Source organism: Callospermophilus lateralis, chromosome 1 (assembly GCF_048772815.1).
Source record: "Callospermophilus lateralis isolate mCalLat2 chromosome 1, mCalLat2.hap1, whole genome shotgun sequence".
NCBI lineage: Eukaryota > Metazoa > Chordata > Mammalia > Rodentia > Sciuridae > Callospermophilus > Callospermophilus lateralis.
This window is the reverse complement of record NC_135305.1, coordinates 176,223,274-176,249,088: the sequence shown is the minus strand read 5'-3', so window position 1 is coordinate 176,249,088 and position 25,815 is coordinate 176,223,274. Positions and strand designations below refer to the sequence as shown.

Sequence of the window (25,815 nt, the reverse complement as noted above, 5' to 3'; positions counted from 1 at the left end):
AGGCCCCAAGCCCACTTCCATGGCCCCCTCCCTCCCCCCACTCACATCAAAGGGCTCACAAAAGGCATCATGATTGCCAAACACAGGGTTGGGGACAGACACCAGGGTGGGGCTGTTCACTTCTTGCCACGGGGAGAAGTCGTCACCAGCATCATCTTCCACCTGGGAGATGAGAGGTAAGTGGTGGAACAAGACCAAAGGACACTGCTGCGGCAGCCCCCAGCCTTACCTGGAAAGCAGAGAAGCCAAAGCCTGTGGGCTTGCCCCGAGCACGGAGGTAGAGCACGCCGGCCACCAGGCTGATCAGTGTTCCAGCAGCAACCACTGCCCCAACACCTGCTGCCACCGGTGGGGCCTCTGGTGCCAGCACTGCTCCCTGAAACCAAGGAGAGCATCAAGGACCGGGCCAAAGCTGTGCCATCCTGCAGCTCCGCCCTCCCCTTCCTGGTACTTACAGGCTGAGGGGGTGCTAGAAGGGGGCTGGCCAGAGCATGGATGATGCCATTGAAGGCCATGATGTCCCACATGATGACACGGCCAACCAAAACTGCCCCTGGGGCCTGCAGGGAGACCAGAGTCAAGCCTCGCAGGTTAGTGAGGGTTGGATCCAGCAGGGCAGGGGCCAGACTCACCACAGGGGCCCAAGAATTGTTGCCAGGGCCTGTGTCACTAATGACGAGGCTGACGCCCGAGTGGGCAGGGAGCAGGGTCCCCTGGCTGGCGTTGGTGCTCAGGAAGGTGGCATTGGAAGCATGCAGCTCCAGGTCTGGACCACTCAGTGTCTGTAGACAGAGCAAGACCTATTGGGCTGGGCCAGCCACAGGGAGCAAACAGCCCGTGCTGTGCACAGAGACCTGCTCTTACCATGTTGTCCACAAAACCTTCGTTGACAGGGACGAAGAGTGTCTTATAGGTGAGCTCATCATCCAGGAAGCGCAGGAAGTCAAAACCCTTCTGGGTGGCATTGGCATAGCCCAGCAGCATCTAGGAGGGTGGGAAGTTGGCTATAGGCAGGCTCCTTCCACAGGGATCCCAACTGCCCACACCCCTGAGGCTGGGCCCCTGCATACCCCATAGAAGGTGGAGAAGTTGGGAGTGGCAGCCAGGACATCAAGCAGCTTCCCATTGCATATGCTAATCCCATCACCTACAAAGCCAGCCTTACATTGGCAAGCCACATCTGCAAGAAAGGCAGGTCAGTGGCTCCGCAGATGGGCAGGAAGGGGCAGAGCAGGGCACGGGGCTTGGGATGGGTGTACCTTGCTCGCGGTAGCAGTAGGCATCCCAGCGCTCTGAGAGGTTCTTGCGGACGCCCAGGCTGACTACACCCACCCGACCATCACCACAGTCGGTGGCAGGGAAGACGACAGGGTGGGCAGCAGAGCCATTGGCCAGCCAGCCCATAAGACACAGGTGGAAGCCCAACTGTAGCAGCAGGAGGGGACACTGAGACCCAAGGCCCGACTTGGGCCCTCAGGCTTAGCTCCAACCCCTGAGCCCCACATACCTGCTGGGCAGCAGAGAGTTGAGAGACAGAAGCAAGGACAGCTCCCTGGTCCACACAGGCTGCCTCAGCTTCTGAGAAGTTCAGGGCATAAGGGCCGCTGGTGGCCTGGAGGTGGAAGACACCTGCCTGCTTTTCTGCAAGACAGAAGGTGCATGGTCAGCTGGCTCCAGCTCAGGGATAAAGCAGGGTGCTAGGAAGAGGGCAGGGGGACACACCTTGAAAATGTAGGTCAGTGCACACAGCATCCGTGTGGCAGGGTGATGGGTGACCCAAACAGCGGTCCATAGGTGGCGCAGCTTCCTCCAGACACTGCAGTCCGTCGCCCACATAGCCTGCATGGCACTCACAGCGACGTGTGTTCTGGGGTCAGACAACATAGATGTCCTTCAGAGACGGTGGGAGTGAACAGTGGGGCCTCTGCCCCCGACTTCTTGGCTCCCACCCCTGCTTACTGGGCCAGTGTTGAGACAGTCGGCATGCTCACTGCAGCCTCCACGGTGGCCATCTGCACAGGGATTGCGGGCCCGACAGCTCCAACCATCACCCTCGTAGTCGGGCAGGCAGACACAGGTGACCACTGTGCCCACCTGGCTGCAGTTGGCATGTTCACTGCAGCCACCATGCCCATCCTGGCACAGGTCTGCCACTGGGAGGCAGGAGAGAGGAGTTGAACCAGGTGCCTGGGGGTAATGGGGACGTCCCCCCTGCACCTCCTCAGCCAGCTGCTTACCTGTGCACACACGGCCGTCGCCTTCATAGCCTAGACTGCACTCACAGCTGTTGCCCGAACGGCACATGGCCTGGGGTGCACAGGGTGGAGTACACACAGGCTGCAGCTCTGTCCCCCAGGGCCCATCCCCATATGACCAGGTCAGTAGCTGCCTTCTTGGCCTCCACCTGTCCCACCCATCTTCAGTGCCTCCACCTGAGTGTGCAGTTGCCATATGCACCTGTGTGGGCAGGTGGGTACAAGTGCAGGGAGACACAAGCATGAGGGCCACTCACCCAGCTGCACCTCACAGCGTGGCCCAGTCCAGCCTTCATCACAGAAGCAGGAGCCAGAGCCCCCCAGGCCCTCGTCACAGCGGCCATGGGAGGTGCAGCTGCAGGCTGAGGAGAGGAACAAGCAGGACGATGAAGGTTGGCACACTGGCCAAGGGATCAGGGCAGGGCAGAGCAGGGATGGCCCACCTTGGCATTGGGGTCCAAAAAAACCCGGGGTGCACAGTTCACAGGCTGTCCCTGTAAAACCTGAATGGCATCTACACCGTCCACTGCCACTCATGCCATCTAGGCACACGCCATGACCATTACAGGGGCTTCTGGGGCTGCCGGGACAAGCTAGAGGAAGGGGGGGGAGAAGAGTGGTGAGGCCAGGGGCTCTCATCAGAGCACTCACCCATGCAGCCCAGCCCTACCATCTGTCCCCACCCTGTAGCAGCCAAGACTCATCAACACCAATCCACTCACATCCCCACACTGCTGTGAACTTTCTAGGTGCCTGGAGAACATCCAGACCCTTTAACACTCCCCACCAGGTCCTGTGCCCTCTACACACCACCCCTCACCTTCACCTTTTTTTTTTTTTTTTTTTTTTTGTACTCAGGATTGGACTCAAGGCACTTAACCACTGAGCCACATCCACAGCCCTTTTTTTTTTTTTTTTTTTTGAATTTTTAATATTTTTTAGTTTTTGGCGGACACAACATCCCTGTTTGTACGCATTGCTGAGGATCGAACCCGGGCTGCACGCATGCCAGTCGAGCGTGCCATCGCTTGAGCCACATCCCCAGCCCCCTTTTTATATTTTGAGACGGGGTCTTGCTGAGTTGCTGAGGCTGGCTTTGAACTCCCAATCTTCCTGCCTCAGCCTCCTGAGCTGCTAGGATTACAGGGGTGGGCCACTAGGCCCTGCTCATGCCACCTCTTTGAGCATTCCCTCTAGTGAAATCTCTTGGGATCCAGACCTCCCCTACCCTGGAGCACAGCAATAACCTTCCCAGGGATAATGACCAGAGTCTTGCCCTTGGCTCTCTCAAGGGCTGGGGGAGCCAGACCAGTGTCTATAAGCTCAAGGCACATACCTTGGCACTCGCTGCCATAGTGATCAGGGCAGCAGCTGGGTACCCATGTGGTGGTGACACAGTTGCGGTGGCAGCCCCTGCTCTTGCCTTGGGGATGGCTCCAGAAGCTGGGCCGCACCCAGATGTTGCCAAGTGCCAGGGAATGCAGGGAAGGGCTCGACCATAATTTTGCGTAGTAACGCCAGCAGGTCTCAGGGCTGCCCTGGGCCAAGAAGAGTCGGGCCACAGACAGTCTGAACTTAGTGGTCCCTGTTCCCTGCCCATTCCCCAATTGGCCCTTAATCCCTTACCTGCTCCCACGAGCCCTCAGGACAGGGTGGCTCCAGGCCACAGATGCTGCAAGTCTTCTGGAAGGGATGAAGGCCAATACCACAGGTGAGGTGGATACACAAAACAGGTAGGCCTGAGCCCCTGCCCATTCACCTCTGGTCTGTGGCATCCCTCACCAGTCGTAATGGCCGGGTTTCAAAGCGATCACAGCGGGCACCAAGACCAGGTGGCTCTAGTAGCTGGTCAATGCCATAAGCCAGGCCGCCTTCAAAGGGCATATGCCGCTGCACAATGCGGGCATCATCCTCACCCACCATGAGCTCACCCTGCAGGGGGAGGATGTGGAGCACATGGACATCACAGGGGTACTGCAGCCCCTCTGTCCCTCCTGCTTCCCCCATCCAAACCCCCTTCCCAGACTCACAGGCCGAGCACGACTGCAGGAGAAGGAGATGGGGGTCCCATGCATGGTTCGGAGTGAACCAAGGTTGGGCATGTCAGATGCCAGGGCCTGGACAAATGGAGCCACAGTTGAAGCTGGGCAGGCAGGATGAGCTGCAGCAGTGGGAACTGAGCTCTGGAACTGTACCCACCTCAACGTTGCGGATCACATGGCCTCGCAGAATAGCTGCCAGCTTGTCACGGTGGTCCTCATGGTATAACCAGGCCTGCCGATCAGGAGGCAGGGCTTGCAGGGCAGAATCTGTGGGCCACAGCATTGTGAGGGGCCTGTGGGACACATCTCGAAGCATGGGCAGGAGGCCGGCCACCTGGTGAGTTAGAGCAGAAATGTGGCTGCCACAGACTGCTAGAGGTAGAGACAAAGACTAGGAATGGGTTCCAGAGATCCGGGCTAGGCAGCCTTCCCACTAGCCACCCTAGGCTGCAGCCATCCCAGGTTGACAGTCCAAGACCCCAGTAGATGCCCAAAATCGAGGATAGTACAGAATCCTATGTACACTGCTTTTTCTTGAACATATATGATAGTTTAATTTGTAAACTAGCCTCAGTTAGACATTAGCAATAGAATAATTGTTACACTGTAATAAGTTCTTTATAATTTGTGAGTTGTTCTGGGCCTGATGGTGCACCCCTGTAATCCTGGCGGCTCAGGAGGCTGAGGCAGGAGGATCTTGAGTTCAAAGCCAGTCTCAGTCACTTAGTGAGGTGCTAAGCAACTCTCTGAGACTCCCTCTCTAAATAAAATACAACAAAGGACTGGGGATGTGGCTAAATGCCACATTTAGGTTCAAACCCTAGTACCAAACAATCAAAAAACTTTAATTGTTTATTTCTGAGATTTTTCCATTTAACATTTTTAGACTGCATTTGCCCATAGTCAGCTGAAAATGGCCAAAGTGAAACCACAAACGGGGACACTACTACATGTAGTCACACTTGCAGGCACCCTGAATGTGCACACTTCTCAAGTCTGCAGGCTCACAAGCACAGATGGGTCTGTACTGGAAAGCCCCTGCACACAGGTGTGTTCTGTGCACAAGGCACTTCTAGCAGCCCTTGTCCTTCTTAGGGGAAGGGAAGTGCACACACTGTTGCACGCATACACACATTGACAGGCACGCACACACACGAAGTACCGTCACAAGGTGGCTGAAGATCTTGTAACCAAAGCTCTCAGCAGCGTCGGTGACATTTCTCTGCAGAAAGGCGCTCATGAGCAGCTGGTCAGGAGGATGCAAGGATCCCAGCCCCAGCCACTCCCCCAGCCCCCCACCCCCGCCTCTGCGTCTTCCAGGTCCCAGCCTGGCGCTCAGGCCTACCAGAGGGATCGGGATCGGGGTGGCATCAGGCTCCCAGTGTAGTACTTCTGGCGGAAGCAGCACGCGGTCGATGAAGTGCAGGATGCCGTTCACTGCTTCGTGGTCGCTGCTTACTACACGCGCGAAGTCGTTGAGGTATATGCTGCCCTGGGGGCGGGGCAGATTGCATAGGGGCGGGCCTGGGGCTGAACAAAGCCGCTGACAGGGTGCTCTGGAGCTGTGGGTGGGGCCTGAGCAGAGCCTGGGTTGGGCAAATCCCCCGCTGAGTCCTGGGTTTGGGACTGAGGCCGAAGGTGGGCGGGGCTAGGGGTGGAGTCAAGGCCGGGTGCTGGGCTCCAGACCCTTAGAAGCAAATGCCAAAGACTCACTGCAGGGTGGAAGAGCAGCACTAAGCTCTGTTAGGATCCAAAGTACTGGGGCTGAAAACAGGCTCATGGGAGAGGGTGGGCAAGAACTGGGCTGGGCTAATCTCCTTCTCTTTGAAGTGCCCACTGGCTGGGTGTTAAGTAAAGGGCATCAGGGCATAGGCCCTGGCTTGAAAGGGCCAATCCTGAGCCTAGGGGTCAACCCTGTAGCGGGAGGGATGAAATGGGGCTCACCTCCCTCTCGCTGAAGCGCAGGGTGTGCCCAGAGAGTGCTGTGGCGTAGCCCTGGTCCAGCAGCTCCTGGGTGTGAAGCTGCTGGCAGCCAACCACGTGGTAGCGGAACACAAGCTGGCGATTTGCACGAATCCGAGCCAGCTCATTCTAGAATAGAGGGTGGGAGGAGCCGTATTCCCACCTCTGCCCACATAGTACTCATCCCTCCCTGGACTCACTCCTGGGACAGCATACTTGCGACAGGTTGGTCATTAGATCTGCTTGTGGAACAAAGACTGTGAAAGGCCCGTTTCCCTTGAGCTCCGTGTATTCCTGGGGAGGTGGGGGGGAGGGCAGCTTGAATAGAAGAGTAGCAACTTGGGACCGATCTGGGGCTTCCACAAATCTCGTGGGAGACTTGATCTCTGAGAGGCCAGACCAACTAAATCCCTGACCACATGGGAACATTGAAGCCCAGAGACAAGTGGTACCTGCAGGTCACAGAGGCCCAAGCTGGTTACTCACCAGGAGATGGCGGCTGAAGAACGAGGCATGCTTGTCCCGAAAGAGCTCCTGAGGGAGCGAGGATCAGTTCAGATTTGGGGTGGCCCCCATTCAGGGCCTGGTGCCTGCCCCAGCACCTGCAGCCCAAGGTCTGGCCAAGGCAGAAATGAAAGGAAAGCCAGGGGAGTGGGATCTGAGCTGGGGTCAGAATCAGTTTCATGTGTCATAGCTAAGATGAGACCCAAGAGGAGACAGGGGCAGGGGCAGGGACAGGGTCTGGTCAAGGCCATGATTAGGATCCAATCCAGGGTCTAAGCCAAGATTGTATTTCAGGTCCATGGGGCATGTCAAGATGAGGTCAGGGTCAGATTTGAGCATCATTACCAGGCTGAGGCGGGCACGGCAGGTGAAGCCATCTCCCACAGTGTGGATTCTGTTACAGGTGCATGTCCTCTGGCCATCGCCTGTGCTTTTGCATGTGGCATAAGGGCTGCAGCCTCCATTGTTCTGCAGCAGGAATAGGAAAGGGAGGCATCAGTGTCTTCCAAGACTCCTCTGTCACCCACAGCTCTAGAGAAGAGGCCATGAAGTTCCAATTCCCAAAGCCCTATTTCCAACCAATGAGCCAAATTGGAGCTTGGGGAAAGGTGATCCACCCTACAGAGACTCGGGGAACCCTTCTGGGTGTGAGTGTTTTCTGTCTCAGACCCCTCTTCTCCCTGTGAAATGTGTTAACTTGACGCCTGACCTGGGAGCAGGGGTCCAGAAGATCACAGGTCCGGATGCCATCTCCACTGTAACCCTCGCGACAGCTGCAGGAGACCTGTCCCAAAGCCTGATCAGTGAGGCTGCCTGGGGGCAAGAGCTGGCCTGTGCCCTGGATGAAAGGGTCACCCCCTCCCCAGGCTTTATGGGGGAATGCACAGCCCAGGCCCCGCCCAGCATGCTGACCTGCTGGGGACCTGTGGGGATGCATTCGGCATGAATGTGACAGCCCCCATTGCGGATAAGACAGCTGTTAATTTCTAGGGGAAAAGACACTGGAATGAGGGGTGGTGCTGACCCCTCCTTCATCTGTCCATCAGGTGCTCAGCTCCTTGCCTCTCTGGGTCCCACACAGTGCATGCCCTTCAATTCTTCCTAGTTGACCTCAAACTGCTGACTTCAGAGCCCTGGCCCCACAAGCATGCAGGTTGGGAGTCTCAGCCTCACCCTGACACAGCTCCCCGTCGCCCGTGTAGCCATCCTGGCAGGTGCACGTCCGCTGCCCAGGTGCCACCTTGGTGCAGTTGGCGTGGGGGGAGCAGCCCCCATGGCCATTGGCACAGGGGTCCACCTCTAGGGGTAGATAGTTCCAGAAGGTTGAGAGGAGCAGGCATGGGACAGGGGTGGAGCAGGAGAAAAGAAAAATGTCAGAGACGGGTAAGATCTGAGATGGGACAGTGATGGCAGGGGGCTCTGTGGGGACCACCACCCCCAGCATTTCAGAGAGGGGCCCAGGGCACACATGTGGCTGGACCTGAGCAATAGCTGCCATTGCCCGAGTAGCCCGCAGCGCAGACGCAGGTCGGGGGTCCAGTGGAGTTCTGTATGCAGCTGGGAGAGGTGGCCATGGCTCAGCCTCTGCCCAGCCCCTGCTCTGACCCAATTCCCACCCCCTCACCCCCTGTCCCAGGTTAGGTAACTCACTTGGCATTGGGATCGCACTTCTTGGGGCACTGAGGGCCAACAATTTCTGGGGGCAGGAGGAAGGTTCTGGTCATTCAGACAGGAACTGCTTCTCCAATGTCCCTACACCCCTTGGGGACCCACTCACTCTGGTCACAGCGGAGGCCTTGCCAGCCCACGTTACAGACACAGGTTCCGTCCCCTTGCAGCCCCTCCTGGCACATCCCGTGGGCACAGTCACACACTGGGAAAGGGATGAGAGAGGACAGGAGTTATCCGGTGTCTCCATCCTGCTCCTGCCAGGGTCCCCAACCCACTCTCCTCTTCCAGGTGTCAAGCACCCTGCCCCTCCCATCCTCACCTCCAGCGCAGGAGGGCCCATAGCGGCCCAGCTCGCACATCTCGCAGGCGGTTCCGTGGAAGCCCTCGTGACAGCGGCACTCCCCATTGCCCAGGAGCCTGTCCTGGCACTGCCCGTGGCCCGAGCACACACCACCCAGACCCCCTGGGCATGGCTCGCATAGTGTCCCAAAGAAGCCGGGGCAGCAGTCGGGCACCTGCAAGGGGCAGGGAATGGGAAGGAAATGGGGAGGGAGGGAGGAGGGAGGGAGGGAGATGGGGAGCACAGGCCAGACGTCAGGGGGAAGGGAAAGGTGGGGGGCATATTGGGGTCACAGGCCCACATAGTACAGCAACTGGGACCAAAGACTGGGTTGTGGGCAGATCAGAGCTGAAAGGGGCATGAGAGCTTCTTCTACAGCACCCCCTGGCGGGGGCAGGATGGAGATTCAAGCAGGGGAGGACTGCACCTGGGTCCCACAATGAGAAGCGAAGCCCTGCCTCTGCTAGGGTGTGGTTGGCAGGGGCAGCTAAGGGTTGAGCCTTTCTCCCTCTCCCCATCTCTATACCCCAGGAAGATGGACACAGTGATAAACACTAGCCTCTGATTTGAACATCTCTCCCTTTTCTTTCCTCAAGTCACTCTTGCTTCATGGGCCCAATCCTAGACCCAGCCTTGCCTCTTTTTTTTTTTTTTTTTTTTATTTTGGTACCAGAGATTGAACCCATGGCATTTAACCACTGAGCCACATCCCCAGCCCTTTTTATATTTTATTTAGAGACAGGGTCTCATTAACTTGCTTAGGGCCTTGCTAAGTTGCTGAAGCTGGCTTTGAACTTGCCATCCTCCTGCCTTGGCCTCCTGAGCAGCACCACCATACCTGGCTTCTGCCTCTACTCTTAGCAGTCCTGGTTTGTCCCCTGGGTCCCTGTTCCCACTGTCCAAAGGCTTGGGGTGGGGGGAACTTCAGGACAAACCTGAATCTTCTTGACACATGTGTAAGAACAGCCCCGGGAGAAGGAGAAGCCTGATCTGTAGACACAGCTCTTCCTGGGTGTGTCCTGAAAGTGGGGACAGACAGGAGGGGTCAGACAGTGGCTTGGGCGAGGTCAGGACAGTGAATGAGGAGACAGATAATTGGATTTCAGGGATCTGAGTAAGTGAGACAGACAGCCCAGCAGGGGAGAAGATGCAAAAGGGACCAAGGAGATAGATATGGGGTGGGGCCACAGGATTGAGGCCTCAAGAAGCAGGACTGCACAAGGCTGCACAGTGGGCCAGGCAGGGCCAGGCAGGGCCACGGGGCCTCCACCGGGAAGGCTGGCTGCTGTCAATCCAGGTCCCCACACATGGGCTGAGGACAACAAAGCAGGGACAGAGCTGCTCCAAGCCCATCCCACCTGCAGCTGGAAGCCCCGGGTACAGCGGAACTTCCCGGTACAGTTTATGCATTTCTCCTGCAGAGAGGAAGAGTGGGATGTCAGTTGGTCCAGAGTGGGACCCCCAAATGTACCACCTTTCCTCCAGGGCCAGCTGACCAAGTGTCCCTCCCTGTCAGCCAGGCCAATCGGCAGGCCCCTGCCATTTTTATTTTTCACTTTTTGCAGTACCAGGGACTGAATCCAGCGATGCTCTACCACTGAGCTACAGCAAGTCTCACTATATGTTTCCCAAGTTGGGCTCCAATTTGGGATCCTCCTGCCTCAGCCTCCCAAGTAACTGGGATTATAGGAATGAGCCACTGTGCCCATTCACCCACTACTCTTAATGTCCTCCCACTGCCCTCCCTCTGGCCCCAGCCTCTCACCCTCAGGGCCTCTGCATGGCTGTGTAGACAGCGGCTTGAGCCCACTGTCAGGACACCAGACAGGCCAAACAGTGAGCTGCCAGGGGCCTCCAACAAAGGGCCTTCCAGCGGAACGTGGTTCACCTCAGGCTGAGAAGTGAGACAAGAATTTGAATCTACCCACCCCACCACCATCCTCATGCTGGTGGCTTTTAAAGCTTTTAAAGCCCAGGGTGGGGGGAGCACCCCCAAGGGCGGGGGAGCACCCCCAAGGGTGGGGGGAATCTCCCTGGAGCAGAGGAAGGGGGCTCCTAGTAGGAACAACTCCAGAGAAGCAGTCTTCAAGAGTAGAGTCCCCAAGAAGGGTCTCCTTGCCCATTGCCCCTCAAACCTGGCCACTGTGGTTGTAGAAGACGAGCCAGTGGGCGGGGCCCAGGAGGGAGTTGCGGTGTCCCCCCTTCCGCAGGGCTTCCACAGAGAGTGCCTCCCCCAGGATCACATGGTGTCGCACTGTGTCTGCATTCTGGGGTGGGAGAAGGCATGAGCTCAGGGGGTTTGGGACTCTGGAGCCTCCTGGACATCATGCTGTTCCCACTGTATCCTTCTGCTGTGGCATGGGAAGCTTGCCCTCTGTGCCCTCACCCTCCGCCTTCAGTCACCCTATCCCCACGGCCTCACCAAGCTGCTGCCATTGCTCTGGGCCTCCAGGGAGCCATTTGTGGGCACAAAGATGGTGTAGGCAGTGGCAGCCTCGATCTGGGGCACCAAGCCATGGCGCTAGGGCCAGGGGACAGGGATAGGCACATTAGTCTTCAGTTCTGATGCTGGGAACCAGCCCGCCCCCTCCAGACCTGGGCAAGGTGCCCCTGAGCAGGCAGCCCCAATGCTGGCCCCCCCTACCTGCAGAAGCTCCCGAAAGAGGCGGAAGGCAGGTACCAGGTCCAGCTGCTGGAGCAACCCCTGCCCACCTTGCACATCAGCTCGGGAAGGCAACAAGACCTGGGGTAGAGCACGAGGGGCTGGTTAGTGTTGTTGCTCCGCGGCTCACCTGGGAGGCCTTCCACATACATGCTCCTCCTGCTATACCTGGCTGAGGATGTGTAGGACACCATTGGTGGCGAGGAGATCAGCTACATCCACGCTGGCGTTCTGCACCCAGACCCTCTAGAAGGCAGCAGGCAGAGCTCAGTGCCAAGCACCTCCGTCTGGCCTGCAACCCTCAATGCAAGCTCTAGCAGTGGGTGCACAGACCCCCCACTAGGACCCATGATGAAAGGAACAGGTATATGGCACAGGCATAGACAGGCAGCCCCTCACAGGGTAATCACTGCTGGCCCCCAAACACACTGCAAGGTGTCCTGAGCACATCCTCTGAGCCCAGCTCTGAGAAGGGGAAGGGGAAGGGGACCCAATCTCAGTCTCATTCCCTGAGTGTGCTGGTCTGGGGGAGCCTGTGACCACTCAAGCTCCCTCCCATGGCCTGCCTTGTCACCTCTCCTGCCAGGGTTCATCTCATACCCCGCTGATGTTGCGAATCTCCCAGCGTGTGGTAGGGTCCAAGGTGGTCACATTTTGTCTGTCCAGCCGGGCTAGCTCCTCCTCAGAGAGAGCACCCTGGAGAAAATGGGCCCTGAGGAAGGCATAGTTAGGAGGGATATAAAGCCCGATTAGTATGACATATAGAGATCCTTGGAACAGGGTCCCTCCCAACAGGTAGACACATGCCAGGCCAAAAACCCAATTCTCCTCCACCTCTCCTGGGAGACCTACACAGAAGGATCCTCCTGTGGCCTGGCCCAGCTGTGGCTGCCCTACCTGACTAGGTGTGGTAGCATCTTCGGCTGCAGCCAGAAGGCCCGGTCCTCAGGGTTCAGCCTACGGATGGCGGACTCAGAGGGCACCAGGGCTGTGACTTGGCCGTTGGCAGGAAGAGTGATGCTGGCATTCTGCACACAGTGAAGGGATGGGGGTGATGGAAGCAGCAGCATCTAGAGACTACCTGCACCACCTGCCACTTGGTGATGTTGGGTGACATCTAGGAAGCCTACTGGATTTGAGCCCCAACCCAGCATACTACCTGGAACCACTGGGAGAAGGCGGAGAAGTGGGCGTTGGCCTGGAGTTCCTAAGGGAAGGGAAAGGGCCCAGGTTATGCACCTGAGGGCAAATCCAAGTCTACCCCCAACAAAGGGCCCTGAGCACCACCTCTTTCCCACCCCAGGTCCAGGGGGGAAGAGAAAAATGAATCTGTGCATCACCTACCCGGATGATGTCTCCATAACAACTAAGACCATCACCTCCAAACCCAGGGGGGCATTTGCAGATCCGCTGACCTCCCCCCACTGCCTGGCAGGTGGCCTGGTGGGGATGGGGGACAGAGAGACAAACCCTCCATTTAGTACTCAGAAGGCAGGCTGGACACCACCCAATCCCTGCCTTTTTTTTTTTTTTTTTTTTTTGGTACCAGGGATTGAACCCAGGGGCACTTAACCACTGAGTCACATTTGTAGTCCTTTTTATTTTTTATTTAGGGTCTCACTGAGTTGCTTAAGACATTCCTAAATTGCAGAGGCTGCCTTTGAACTCGCCAGCCTCCTGCCTCAGCCTCCTGAGCCATTGGGATTACAGGCGTGTGCCACTGCACTGGATTCTCTGTTTGTCCTTATCATCCATCTCCTCTCTGCCTGTCTAGCCACCTGGCACAACCAACTCCTTCTCCAGCCATCTTGTCTGAGCACATGGAGCACCAGGAGTGGACCTAGCCCTATTCTCAAGATTACTGAGTTTTTGACACAAGAATGACCCTGCCTGTGATGATTGTGGGTGGGGCAGGTGGGGAGCCCAGGGCTAGGGAGTGCCCTGGCTGAGAGCAGGAGGAGCTAGCCAAGCCACAGGATCGTCATAGTGTGGGGCAGAACAAGGTCAGGGAAGAGTGAGGAGCTTGGATGGTCTGAGGAACAAGGAACAGGGAACAAGTTGGCGCAGAAAGAGGAGGCGGGGCGGGGCCTGTGGCTTGATAGGGAAATATGAAGATTTTATCCTGTGACTGGGCAAAGAGGGTGATTTGGGGTTTAGAAAAAACCTGATCCTGACAGTAGGCAGAGATACTGAGAGGAAGCGAGTTGCAGCCAGACCCAACCCAGAGAGCCTCCCCAGGGCTCTGAGCCCTTGATCCTCTCACCAGGCCATGACAGCCACCGTTGCCTGCCCGACAGGGGTCGATGGGGCTGCACTCATAGCCGTCCCCGGCGAAGCCCAGCTTGCAGGTGCATCGGCTCTGGGGAGATCAGGGAGCAAAGGCTTTGTCTGGTTATGAGTCCCCCAACTCTTTCCTCCTCAACTCCCTGGCTCTTGCAGGGTGCTGCTCCCCAGGGAGGCCCACCCAGACCACAGCCCTGTTTGGAGCTTTGTACTCCAGACTGTCTCTCAGGATGGCATCAGGAGGGAAGCATCTGGAGAGATTCAGTGTCCCTCTGCATACAGAGTCCTGCCAGGGTCATTGAGGTTGGTAGCTTGTGGCAAGAGGGCGGGCAGGTAGGTGTCTACCAATGCCAGCCCCAAGGATGGCAGCTTGAAGCCCATCTCCAGTCATCTCTTGCCACAACCCTGATTAGCTGTTCTGGTCCCTCCCACTAAATACCAAGTCCCTTGGACTCATCCACACTGTAGGTGAATGACAGGTAGGACACCCCAGATCTCAACTGTCTTTAGAGGCAAATTGGAAGTATCTAAACCTGCTCCTTTTCTGCAGGGTAGGGGGTACCGGGGATTGAATTCAAGGACACTCGACCACTAGGCCACATCCCCAGCCCTATTTTGAATTTTATTTAGAAACAGGTATCACTGAGTTGCTTGGCACCTCACTTTTGCTTAGGCTGGCTCTGAACTCACGATCCTCCTGTCTCAGCCTCCCAAGCTGCTGGGATTACAGGCATGCACCACTGCGCCCAGCTCAGTTCCGTATTTTAAGGCTCCTGAGGGGATTCAGTGTTTCGGGCCTTGTTTATACTCATCTGTGTTCCACCGCCAAGGCCCAATAGACTGGTGGCCCAAAAGCCACTGTGGAATAGGGAGGACAGGGAATACCATGCGTTCTTACACAAGATTGACCAGCCAGGCCTGGCTTCCAAAGTGGCACATCCAATTCCCCCCCTCCCCAGTACTGGGGATTGAACCCAGGGGCTCCCAACTACTGAGCTACATCCCCAGGGTTTTTTATCTTGAGATAGAATCTCACTCTGCTCCTGAGGTTCCAGACCTTGAACTTGAATTTGGAATGGATGTCCCTGCAGTCCAATGGGGACAGCCCAGTCCCCCCAGCCACCCTGCTGTGCCTCACCTGCCCAGGGCCCACGTAGCTGCAGAGGGCATCAGCATGGCAGCCACCACGAGTGTCCAGCCCACACTCATCAATGGCTACACAGACACGGCCATCCCCACTCCAGCCCCTGTGGCACGTGCAATGGTGGGTGCCCTTGTCACCTGGCACACACTCAGCCTGCAAGAGGCATGGATAAGTGACTCAGGGATGTGAGGCCACAGGTGGAGGTCCAGGGAGTCCCCTCTTGTCCCTGGGTCAGAACTTCAAGGCAGGTGCATAGAAACTGACATTCTCTGAGCAGCCACCACGATCAGGGCGGGAGCAGGGGTGGCTGCGCGTGCAGGAGTAGCCGTCCCCCTCGAAGCCATCAAGACAGACACACCTAGAGGTGGGTGAAGGAGGGGCCTCCTTGAGCCTCAAGAAGAGGCTAGAGGCTGAGCAAACCAATGCACGAGATTTCAGATGGGGAAGAGAGGAAGCAGGAGTCCTCACCGGGCCACACCCTCCTGGCTAACACAGCGGGCATTCCGGTGGCAGTGCTGGGCCAGCCCCGTGGGCCCACAGTCCTCCACCGACTCATTGCAGAAGCGACCTCTGAAGCCCGGGGCACATGTGCCATGCTGGCACACACCCCCACTGCCTGGACGATTGTCACAAAGACCATGAACACAGCCACAGTCTGCAGGAAGGAGAAGGGAACAGAGAACCAAGACAGGAATCAGCACTGGTTGGGAGCCAGAGCCGGTTCTGCAGTAGGTAGAGGACTGGGCCACCAGTACAGAGTTGACCTCAGTATTACTAACCCAGAGATCATTCCTGACTCCACGGACAGGCAGAATGGAATTCTGACCTTTCAATCACCCCATTCTAGCTGCTCTGTACCAATATTACCATAAGGAAGTTCTCCAGTATGTCTGACCTAAATCCTGCTTGCTTACGTTAAACCACAGTGCTTTTCCTGGCATGGGTGAAGATGAGGACATCTATTTCTGTTCCCAAATCATCTTCTATTCCTTTGGACCTTCATTGCACCTCTCAGGGCCCTGTTTCCCTTCTGGAGATCACCCAGCCCCGTTTCTGAGCAGATCTTCTTTCTCCCTGGAAGGCGGCCTGGGCCAGGACCACTCACCTTCCTGGCACTGGTCTCCATGCTTGTTTGGGTTAGAGCAGATGTGGCAGGCGAGGCCCTTGTAGTCGGGGAAACAGAGGCAGGCCCCATTGCCCTGGATCCCGTCACTGCACTGGAAGGTAGGTACACCAAGGATCAGCTGTGGGAGAGGGACTTCCACCTGTCCTCGCCTAACACCCCACTTCCTGGGACTGGCTCTGAGCCCCTTCTGCCCCCCAAGACCTCCCTCTGGGAGGACCTTCAAAGTCTGCAATGCTGCCAAACAAGTAGCCCTTAAAAGGCACCTGGCCCTGGAGGTTTTATGCTCAACCTTGAAACACTCAACTCCTGTGATTCTCCATCGCCAGGGGCTGAAGAAGCCCTGATGTCACAAAGTGGCAAAGACAGAACACTGAAGACTACTAACAAAGAGCCTTTTGGAAAATAGATGGAAAAATTTACTGAACGATTTCTAAAAAAACTTCAAATAATTTTCATTGCCCCAGTATAGGGAACTCAAGAGAGGCAGGCTTGGCTCCAGCATGCTACGGCCAGTTTAGGAGGGAACACATTCCCTGGTCTTGCCTGGGGCCGGGGGAGGGACTCACATTGCCTTTGCCGTAGCAGGGGTTGGAGAAGCCTCCAGGACACTGAGTGCAGTCAGGTCCAAAAAACCCTTTGCAGCAGCCAAGTTTCTGTAAAAGACAGAGAGTGCCCAAAAGGTCCCAGCCATTCCTCCCTGTTGTCCAGGTCCCTGGTCCCATCTCCAGAGCAAGAAATATGGGAACTTGGTGGTGCCTGTGCCACCACTGAGCTGTGGTGCAGCTCCCTGGGGAAGGTGATCTGCTTGGTCCAGCTCATGGGTCCCACGTCCCCCACGTCCCCATGGTGAGCGCCCACACCCCAGGCTCACCGTGACAGTCTGGTTGCAGTACTGGGCACAGCCCTTCTTGAGCACATTGAGTCCCATAGGGTCGTGGATGTAGATACACTCCTTGGGGAAGATGTTCTGGGGTGGGCCAGGCAAGGCCAGTCAGCAGGGAGGGGCCTGGGCCACCCCTTCTGCCAGGCAGCCCTGGGCCCAGCACTCCTATCCCTTGGTAGGGGGGCTAGGAAGCCCTGGGCCTCTAAGTATGCCCTGGTCTTCCAGTCCCTTCTCTCCATTGTGACCTGGGGCAGAACCTGGTGGGTAATCCAGAGTCAGGGATCCCTGAGGGGTGGACAAGGGATGCTCACCAGCTTCACACTGTTGGGGGGACAAGTGCTGGTGTTCAGGGCTTGGCAGTCCACACAGGAGCCCTGGGCAAGGCAGGGAGAGAGTCAGGCGTCATCTATTTATTCAACACACCCTGAGAAAATGACACTGAGCTGAGACCCAAGGGATGAGAAAGAGCCAACCACCGGGAGGTCAGGTGGGACTCCAATCAGCGAGAGGAGGGCATGAGTCCAAGGTGGGAAGAGTCCAGCATCCTGGGGAGAGCAGGAGGCCGGGGGAAATGAGGAATGGGCAGTCAGGGGGATAGAGCCCGAGACCACTGCAGGCCTCCGTTGCGGAGAGCTGGGGACGGAGGGTGCAGAGAATATATTCATCTTAAAGGCAGAAGCATCTTAAAGGCAGGGCTTGGAGATCACATAGCAGCATGGGGTGGGGAGGAGAGGGTGTTGGCTTACCTTGGGGTCCCTGGACATCCCAGGTGGGGGCTCCCACCGCAGGTAACTGTTGGGGGCTGGATATGGGGAGGACAGGCGGGTCCCTGGGAGTCTATAGCTGGGCCTCAGAGCTGCCCTTGGCCTTAGTGCCTGCTATTTTGTTTTGTCTTTTTGGGGGGTTGAACCCAGGGCTGCTCTGCCATTGATTCACATCCCCAGGCCTTTTTAATTATATTTTGAGACAGTCTAAGTTGAAGAGGCTGGTCTTCAGCTTCTGTTCTCATGCCTCAGCCTCCCAAGCAGCTGGGACTACAGGCTGCACCAGCAATGCCAGGCACCTGCTATGGTTTGAACATGATTGGTCTCCACCGAAGCTCATGTTTTTTTTTTTTTTTTTTTTTCTTTCTTTCTTTTCTTTTTTTGTATCAGGGATTGAACCCAGGGGGACTTAACTACTGAGCCACATACCCCGACCCCCACACTTTAAAATTTTTTTTTTTTTTTTTAAGACAGGGTCTGAGTTGCTTAGGGCTTTGCTAAATTGCTGAGTCTGGCTTTGAACTTGGGATCCCCCTGCCTCAGCCTCCTGAGCTACTGGGATTACAGGCACATGCCACTGCACCTGGCCAGTGCCCCTGCCTCAGAAGATGGTCCCTGGGCCATGCACTGCAGCAGAGTGTGTGGGAGGTGTCTTAGTGCCTGGGCTTATGGTATGGGACTCACCGACACAATATTGTACTGGTCCTCGCCACAGTGCTTGGGCAGAATGGGCAGGATGGTTGGGGGCAGCAGGATGCCTTCCAGCATGTGGATCACACCATTGGAAGCCAGCACATCCACTCTCCGCAGAGGGACTCCCTTAGGTCCCAGCAGGATGCGCCCCTGCAGCACAGACCCATCGTGCCACCCTCAGCCCAGCCCTCACCGTTCTGCACATAGAGCATTCCTGCCTCGTGCTTACCCCTCCTGGAAGCCCTCCAGCCCTGTAGTGCTGCTCCTGGAGAGAAATCAGCTCCTGCTCCCTCCAGACCCCCCACCGGCATAGTCTTAGGAGCTGGCTGACTTGACAATCACCACCAGCCCTAACCAGACCACTTCTTCAGACCGTGGTGGCTCTCACCTCCTCAGAGATATTCACATTCAGGACCTGGTTTGCCATGGTGAGGACCCGCCCCTTGGAGATGAGTTTTTCTACTGTCATCTAGGACAAGGAGAAGGTGGCTTTAGACTGAGCCCTGGCCACACTTGCCCAGGTGATACACAGCTACCCCTTTGCCTCCAGACTCGACTCTGCGCTATGATGTCCAGATGGAAGGAGAGCAGGAGGACGGGGGCACCATGACCCAGGGACAGCCAACCTTCCCCACCTGGGGGCCCAGCCAAGGTCCTCCAGGGGAGGACCACTCACCTGGCCATGGTTGTAGATGTGGTACCTCACCAGCTCCTGCAGTTTGGAGAGACCCTGGCAGGGAAGAAGGAATTTGGCTTGTGGAGGCCCCGTGGGAAGGGTGGAGGCCCCATAGCCACAGCCCCTGTTTACTGCCAAGCTTACTGCCGTGAAGAGGTAGATGAGACGGCCATCGCGCAGGCTGTCTACCGCCTCGTTGCTTGGAACGAAGACTGTGAAGGGCCCGGGCCCATCCAGGATGGAGGGCAGCCCACAGTTCTGCAGAAGGAGGAGGGAAGCTCAGGGGGTCCAACGGCCAGTCTCTGCCTCAGGAGACCTGCGGCCTGCAGCCTGCAAGGTGCTCCGGCCACGTCCATGGAAGATGTGGACGATGGGTCCAAGCTGCCACGGAACCCCAGGAGGGCAGTGGACAGGCTCCAGGATGCAGGGGGGATGGCGGCAAAGGCCATGCTAGTGTGAAACCCCAGAGCACTATGGGGCATGTTCTCCTGGCCCAGAAACCTAGATGGGCTAGGACACCTTCCCCCAGCTCACCTCCAGGATGATTTCAAACCGGCTGAAGACCTCAGTGGAGGCCAGGATCTGGCCAATGGTTTTCTGCTGGGAGGAATCTTCATGAGGACCCTAGAGAAGGGTGAGGCTGCTTCAGCCCAAGGGAGGGGGAAGTGCATCCCACCTGCCCAGAGCTGCCCCTAACCCTGCAGGGCTTGGAGATCACATAGCAGCATGGGGTGGGGAGGAGTGGGGGGTGTTGGCTTACCTTGGGGTCCCTGGACATCCCAGGTGGGGGCTCCCACCGCAGGTAACTGACTACATGGAAGATACCGTTGGCTGCTATGTAGTTGGGCTTTTGGATATTGAACGTCTTCTGGGGCTGGTCTTTGTATACGTAGCTGTATCTCTGATGAGACGCCAGATATCTGCTAGACCCCACATGCAGCCCTCTGTCCCACCCCAACACCTTTTTATTTTTATTTTCCATTTTTAGTTTTTAGGTACTTGGGATAGAACCCAGGGGGTACTTAACCACAGAGCCACATCACCTGCCTCTTTTATTTTTTAAAATATTTTTTAGTTGTTGATGAACCTTTATTTTTATTTATTTGTATGTAGTGCTCAAAATCAAACCCAGTGCCTCACGCATGCTAGACAAGCACTCTACCACTGAGCCACCACCCCAGTACCCCTTTTTGTTTTTTATTTAGAGACAGGGTCTCGCTAAATTGTTCAGGACCAGCTGGCCTCAAACTTGAGATCCTCCTGCCTTAGCCTCTAGAGCTGCTGGGATTACAGGTATATGCTACTGTGCCCAGCTCACCTGAACAACTTTTGCCTGAGCTGAATCTTTTATCTGGGACTCCTCTGGTCCCCTGGCATAGGTCTTACGCTTACCCGGCGGTTGTTAGTAACAGTTATCTCCTTCCCGGCCAGTGTCCACCACGTGTGTGTGCTCTGGAGACCCGAGTCCTGTAGCATGTGCTGCCCAGGGATAATGTACTGTCTGCAGAGCTTCTGGGCCAGCAATGGCTGCAGGTACAAAGGGGTGGGGTGTCCAGTAAACCCAGAGAAGGCCAACCCTCTTCACACCACTCCCTGCTCAAGCAGTGGGGGAGGAGAGATGCCTCAGTTCCCCAGTGTGTGCACACGGGACTCTCTCAGGAGCCTGAAATGGGGGCAGCTTCAGGTGGGGGGGCAGGCAAGGGCCCATGGCTAGCTCTGCAGTAGAGAGGACTCACGTTCATGGTTTTGGTGGTGAAGGATCTGGAGAAGATGATGGATGGCACAAGCACAGTGAAGGGTCCTGACGAGGTAAGGATCTCCTGGCAGCCTTGTTCTGGCGGATCAGGAAAGAGAACATCAGAATAGATCTGGGAGTGGGAAGATCTTAGGCATCTCAGGTTGGAGAGTTGGGGTGGGCATTGGGTCTAGGAGTGGGGTAGATGGGCCATCAGGACTGGGGGCCAGCTCCCCCAGCCCCATCAGGCACCCAAGAGCCCATTCTTGGCTTCTACAGCTCTTGGGCCGAGAAACTAAAATCGATGTAGAGCCGGGCACGGTGGTGCACGCCTGTCATCCAGTGGCTCAGGAGGCTGAGGCAGGAGGATCGCAGGTTCAAAGCCAGCCTTAACAACTCAGTGAGACCCTGTCTCTAAATAAAATATAAAAACGGCTGGGGATATGGCTCAGTGGTTAAGCACCCCTGGGTTCAATCCCTGGTACCAATAAATAAATAAATAAATAAATAAATAAATAAATAAATAAATAAATAAATAAATAAAACCTATGTAGAGACCAGCATGTCCTCCCTGCTGGTTCTGTTGGCAGGAGGGGCAGGGTCATGGACAGGTCTTGGGGACACGCACCAAACATGCTGATGGCAACTCTTAGCTGCACGACCAACAGGCCTATCTGCCTGGCCTTCTGCACCTCGGAGAGCAAGTGTCCATAGCAGGCATGCCCGTCCCCCACCTCATCTTCCTTGCACACACATCTGGAAGCCCAAGGACAGCCAGTCAGGGTGGGGCTGGGCTAGTTCCCCCTCCTGGTCCTCACGCACCCCTCTTTCAAGGCCCCTGGGTTGAGGGTGTTCCTGTCCAGCCGGCCCTCTCTGCTCTGCTCCCAAGCCCCCCTGAGGCTCCTGTGCCCACCTGGTCTTCCCTTCAGGGGTCAACTGGCAGGTGGCTGACAGGTCACAGGAGAAGGGGTAGCAGACAGCAAAGCAGCCCATAGAGGCATTGTTGTTGATGCTGATCAGGCCTGGTTGACATGAGCAGGTGGCCTGGCCAATGGCAGAGGCAGGAGGGGAGCGTTACATTCACGGGCGAGAATCTGGGAGAAGTGCTAGCCTGTGCCTCCCTTGGACAGTCCGTATCCACGGGCCCGTATCCACCCTCTGAGAATAGATAGGGCTGTCCTCCTCTCTCTACTTTACAAATGAGTCGCTTGGGTTTTCAGAGGGCCTGTGATTTGCCCAGGGTCCTGGATCCAGAGTGGGTAGGTGGATTGTGGGGCAGGCTCAGCCTGGGCTCCGGCTCACCTTGCCTGGCCTCTGATACAGACACAAAGTAGAGTTGCTGGGGCAGCCACCATAGTCAATGGTGCAAGGGTCCTGGGGCAGACACACCTTCCCGTCGCCATGGTAGTTCTCAAGGCAGTGACACTGAGCCTTCCCGTTGGGACTTACTGAGCATCGGGCCAGCGGGGAACAGGGTGATGGCTGGCAGGGGTTGGGAGCTGCCAGGGCAGAAAGAGGCCAAGTGATTTGAGCACCCAGGAGCCCTGTCTAGGCCTTGAGGATAAGCCCCCTGCCCACCCTGGAGACGGTTCTCCCTCCCTGTAATTGGCCAGATTTTTTTCTTTTAGCTATTTTTTTAATATTGTTTTTAGTTGTTGATGTACCTTTATTCATTTCTATGTAGTGCTGAGGATCGAACTCAGCGCCTCACACATGCTAGGCAAGTGCTCTGCCACTGAGCCACACCCCTAGCCCATTATCCAGATTTTACTTGTTAAGAAAAGGATGCTCTTCCAGGCCCTGCCCTCCCTGAGCCAGAGTCCTTAACCCCAAGTCAGTTGCTCACCTAGGCATACACTGCCTTGCTGGGTGTAGCCAGGCAGGCACTTGCAGGTGGGGTCCTCTGCAGAGCACTGAGTATGCTGGGGGCAGCTCAGGGCTTGGCAGATGCGTAGCTCTGAGCAGAGAGGAGAGAGCACTGTGATGGCCCTGAGATCCTGGGTTGAGGAGGAATATAAGAACCAAGGCACTCTGCCTAACTTGTTGTGTGACTCTGAGCAGGACCCTGCCCTCTCTGGGCCTCCAGCAGCAGAGGTCCTGGGGGACAAATCCTGTCCCAATCAGGCTGAGGTTCAGACTTCCTCTCACAGCCAGCCAATTCCTGTGCTGTACCCATAGAGAGCCACTGTCCCAGGCTGCTTGGGCAGCTCTGCTTACCTTGGTCACAGCGGGGGCCGGTGTATCCAGCAAAGCACAGGCAGCTCCCATCCCCCAGCGGCCCACTTTTGCACATGCCGTGCACACAGCTGCACACTGTGGGACCCATAGGGACAGGTGAGACTTCAGCCTCACTAAGGACATGGGGTTTCTTCCCTCTCTATGCTTAGAACTGGGCTCTGAGCCAGGTGTGGTGGTGCACCCTTGTAAGCGACTCAGGAGGCTGAGGCAGGAGGACTTCAGGTTCAAAGCCAGCCTCAGCAATTTGGTAAGGTGCTAAGCAACTCAGTGAAACCCTGTCTCTAAATAAAATATAAAAAGGGTGGGGGATGGGGCTCAATGGTTAAATGCCCCTGGGTTCAATCCCTGGTTCCCACCCCCCCCCCCAAAAAAAAGAAAAAGAACTGGGCTCTGGTCGGTATAACCTCAAGAGTATGGAGCTGCATGGAGAGCCACAGAGTTGGTGGGAGCCCAGAGAAGGCACTTGGCCCAGCCTGGGGATTCAGGGAGGGCTTCCTGGAGGAGGTGTCTAAAGAGAACAGCATGTGCAAGGCCCTGGGGGAGTGAGCAAGATATGCATCCCTGGTGGGTTATGATGGGGCTGAGGGCCTTGGAGGGAGGCTGGACATACAGGTGGGGGCTGGCTGTTGGAACGGCTCTCTGTGGGCCCTCAGGTAGATTCTGGTCCTGAAAACCTCACCTGATTGGCAGTCTGGCCCAAACCGGTGGGGATCTCGGCACTCCTGGCAGGCTGAGCCACTGAAGTTTTCCTGGGGGACGTGCCAAGTCAGAGTGGCCCCTCCAAGCCCCCATCCCAACCCTGCCCAGCTCTTACCTGACACACGCAGGTCCCATTCCTGGCCATGCCATCCAGACAGGTCCCGTGGCCATTGCATGGTGTCTCAGCTCCCCCAGGGCACTCTGTGGACCCCCCAGACTCAGTTCCACCCCAGGAACTCTCCATTTACTCCTAATGCCAGTCTCAGACTCCTTCCCTCCCACAGGACAGCCAGGGCTGGGGGTCCCCCGGGGAGCTTTAGGTAAGCAGTCACTAAATGGTCAAGTTGTAAGGGAGCACAGGACTGGGGCTAGGATGGGGACAGAAAGCAGCCCCCCATTCTTGCCCATACCATAGCACTGGGACCCCCAGTAACCAGGGCAGCAGGCTTTCTGCTCCACTTCTTTCCAGCATTCCAGACTGCAGCCGCTCTTGGACATCAGAGTGTCCCCTAGCTTTATCTCGTAGCTGCAGACAGGGCGGGCAGGGTGTTGGGAGGGGGCTCCTGCCTGCAGCCCCAGCCACCCTAGACTGTTACCAGGGCTCTCGCCCCGCCTTTCCTGCCTCTGCCTAGAGCAGAGATGAGCACAGGGCTGGGCACACAGTAGATGCTCAATAAACACCTCTTGCCCCCTCTCTTCCTCCCCACCTGTCTCCAGGGCACAAGAGATGATGGATAAGCCAGTCCTTGCTCTTATCCTGCAGGCCTGGCCCTGTGCTACCCCACAGGCTGCTGTCGAAGTGGGAACAGACAGGGGAGGTGTTTACCGGCAGTCCTGAGAGATCTTCTCCGGGGAACGCCGAAGCCAGCCCAAGGGACACCCCTGCTTCTGGATGGCAGTACATGTGGTGCAGGGTGTGTGCTCTACCAACTTGGTCTTGATGTCGCAGCGTTTGAACTGTACCTGGGCCGTGGGCAGAGTAAGTAGTTAGGGGCTTGGATCTTGTACCCAGTCCTGATGGTGGCAAGGCTGGATGCTCCTCCACGACTAAGTTTCCCATTGGTTTAGCAGGAATGCAGTGAGGACAGGGAAATTCCTAGGAAACCTTGTTGTGAGTTGTTAAGGTCATAGCATGTCCCTGTGTCCACAGCCTGGAAGCCTCTGAGTCTGCACCTTCCAGAACAAGAATATTTTCCATTTTGTTCTACCTCAGTCCATTTCAAGGGAGAAAACGGGAGGCTGTGGTTTCAGCTCTTGCCCAGAGTCAACTGGGGACAGGGTGAGAATCAGGACTGCATGGAGAAGAGAGCAAGGGAGGGTGGGGCAGAGAGGTCACTCCAAAATCACCTGAGGTGGGGACAGTGGGATAGGGAGCCGGAAGGGTCCTGCCCTGAAGCCCCATTCACCTGCTGCAACTCTTCCAAGTCCATCACCAGGGTGGCTACCTTTACAAGGACAAAATGCCAGTAAGCGACAGTGTTGTGCCCAGGAAGGCAGCAGCTAAGCTCGTGGTTCTCAGTGAGAGAAAGGGGCAGAGGGAAGGTGTGTTTTGATGGGGGTGGGATTGAGGGCTTGGGGCACTGCCTGGAAAAACCGAGATGTGTTCATTTTGAAAACCACTGAGCTCGGGGCTGGGGATGTGGCTCAAGCGGTAGCGCGCTCGCCTGGCATGCGTGCGGCCCGGGTTCGATCCTCAGCACCACATACAAACAAAAGATGTTGTATCCGCCAATAATTAAAAAATAAATATTAAAGTTCTCTCTCTCTCTTTCCTCTCTCCCTCTTTAAAAAAAAAAAAAAAAGAAAGAAAACCACTGAGCTCATTGAGCGTGATAATACCTGGGACTCAGGAGACTGAGGCAGGAGAGTCACAAGTTGGAGGCCAGCCTCAGCAACTTGGTAAAACCCTGTCTCAAAATGAAAAAATAAAAAGGGCTAGAGGTGTAGCTCAGTGGTAAAGCACCTCTGGGTTCAGTTCCCAGTACCAAAAAATAAATACAGACATAAAGAAAAAGAAAAATTAGATCTGAGCACACTGTGATCTAAAAGAGAAGAGCTCAGAATACTCCTTTCTTAAAACACATTACAGATAGGCGCTGTATTCCTATCAGCTTGGGAGGCTGAGGCAGGGGGATCTT

The 25,815-nt window shown here is 56.3% G+C and overlaps 1 protein-coding gene across 3 annotated transcripts in view; it reads right to left on the bottom strand.

Moving 5' to 3' along the window:
* Stab1 (stabilin 1) overlaps positions 1–25,815 on the bottom strand; it is a 29,235-nt gene that overhangs the window by 228 nt on the left and 3,192 nt on the right. The window contains exons 2-68 of one of the 3 annotated variants that reach the window (XM_076832753.1): positions 24,504–24,640; positions 24,088–24,203; positions 23,793–23,878; positions 23,658–23,727; positions 22,958–23,053; positions 22,587–22,697; positions 22,043–22,239; positions 21,654–21,784; positions 21,369–21,496; positions 20,742–20,839; positions 20,398–20,532; positions 19,766–19,906; positions 19,540–19,629; positions 19,150–19,263; positions 19,006–19,059; positions 18,718–18,798; positions 18,321–18,479; positions 17,184–17,246; positions 16,861–16,956; positions 16,556–16,642; positions 15,969–16,080; positions 15,332–15,518; positions 15,128–15,221; positions 14,858–15,016; positions 13,700–13,795; positions 12,781–12,876; positions 12,596–12,643; positions 12,334–12,464; positions 12,037–12,148; positions 11,605–11,682; positions 11,419–11,517; positions 11,197–11,295; positions 10,910–11,041; positions 10,540–10,668; positions 10,133–10,189; positions 9,710–9,793; positions 8,754–8,949; positions 8,541–8,636; positions 8,414–8,459; positions 8,244–8,320; positions 7,937–8,062; positions 7,676–7,749; positions 7,473–7,547; positions 7,109–7,231; positions 6,746–6,793; positions 6,476–6,553; positions 6,242–6,388; positions 5,643–5,789; positions 5,460–5,519; positions 4,455–4,631; positions 4,286–4,372; positions 4,038–4,187; positions 3,882–3,938; positions 3,592–3,793; positions 2,699–2,848; positions 2,513–2,617; positions 2,238–2,345; positions 1,960–2,153; positions 1,723–1,867; positions 1,508–1,641; positions 1,260–1,425; positions 1,071–1,180; positions 865–984; positions 633–782; positions 456–560; positions 230–376; positions 46–162 (exon numbers count right to left, since the gene is read on the bottom strand). In XM_076832753.1, the coding sequence (XP_076688868.1) occupies positions 46–162; positions 230–376; positions 456–560; positions 633–782; positions 865–984; positions 1,071–1,180; positions 1,260–1,425; positions 1,508–1,641; positions 1,723–1,867; positions 1,960–2,153; positions 2,238–2,345; positions 2,513–2,617; positions 2,699–2,848; positions 3,592–3,793; positions 3,882–3,938; positions 4,038–4,187; positions 4,286–4,372; positions 4,455–4,631; positions 5,460–5,519; positions 5,643–5,789; positions 6,242–6,388; positions 6,476–6,553; positions 6,746–6,793; positions 7,109–7,231; positions 7,473–7,547; positions 7,676–7,749; positions 7,937–8,062; positions 8,244–8,320; positions 8,414–8,459; positions 8,541–8,636; positions 8,754–8,949; positions 9,710–9,793; positions 10,133–10,189; positions 10,540–10,668; positions 10,910–11,041; positions 11,197–11,295; positions 11,419–11,517; positions 11,605–11,682; positions 12,037–12,148; positions 12,334–12,464; positions 12,596–12,643; positions 12,781–12,876; positions 13,700–13,795; positions 14,858–15,016; positions 15,128–15,221; positions 15,332–15,518; positions 15,969–16,080; positions 16,556–16,642; positions 16,861–16,956; positions 17,184–17,246; positions 18,321–18,479; positions 18,718–18,798; positions 19,006–19,059; positions 19,150–19,263; positions 19,540–19,629; positions 19,766–19,906; positions 20,398–20,532; positions 20,742–20,839; positions 21,369–21,496; positions 21,654–21,784; positions 22,043–22,239; positions 22,587–22,697; positions 22,958–23,053; positions 23,658–23,727; positions 23,793–23,878; positions 24,088–24,203; positions 24,504–24,640 (7,620 nt within the window). Of the gene's footprint in view, positions 1–45; positions 163–229; positions 377–455; positions 561–632; positions 783–864; positions 985–1,070; positions 1,181–1,259; positions 1,426–1,507; positions 1,642–1,722; positions 1,868–1,959; positions 2,154–2,237; positions 2,346–2,512; positions 2,618–2,698; positions 2,849–3,591; positions 3,794–3,881; positions 3,939–4,037; positions 4,188–4,285; positions 4,373–4,454; positions 4,632–5,459; positions 5,520–5,642; positions 5,790–6,241; positions 6,389–6,475; positions 6,554–6,745; positions 6,794–7,108; positions 7,232–7,472; positions 7,548–7,675; positions 7,750–7,936; positions 8,063–8,243; positions 8,321–8,413; positions 8,460–8,540; positions 8,637–8,753; positions 8,950–9,709; positions 9,794–10,132; positions 10,190–10,539; positions 10,669–10,909; positions 11,042–11,196; positions 11,296–11,418; positions 11,518–11,604; positions 11,683–12,036; positions 12,149–12,333; positions 12,465–12,595; positions 12,644–12,780; positions 12,877–13,699; positions 13,796–14,857; positions 15,017–15,127; positions 15,222–15,331; positions 15,519–15,968; positions 16,081–16,555; positions 16,643–16,860; positions 16,957–17,183; positions 17,247–18,320; positions 18,480–18,717; positions 18,799–19,005; positions 19,060–19,149; positions 19,264–19,539; positions 19,630–19,765; positions 19,907–20,397; positions 20,533–20,741; positions 20,840–21,368; positions 21,497–21,653; positions 21,785–22,042; positions 22,240–22,586; positions 22,698–22,957; positions 23,054–23,657; positions 23,728–23,792; positions 23,879–24,087; positions 24,204–24,503; positions 24,641–25,815 lie in introns of those variants that run through there. The other 2 variants (XM_076832789.1, XM_076832852.1) reach the window with 2 other exon arrangements.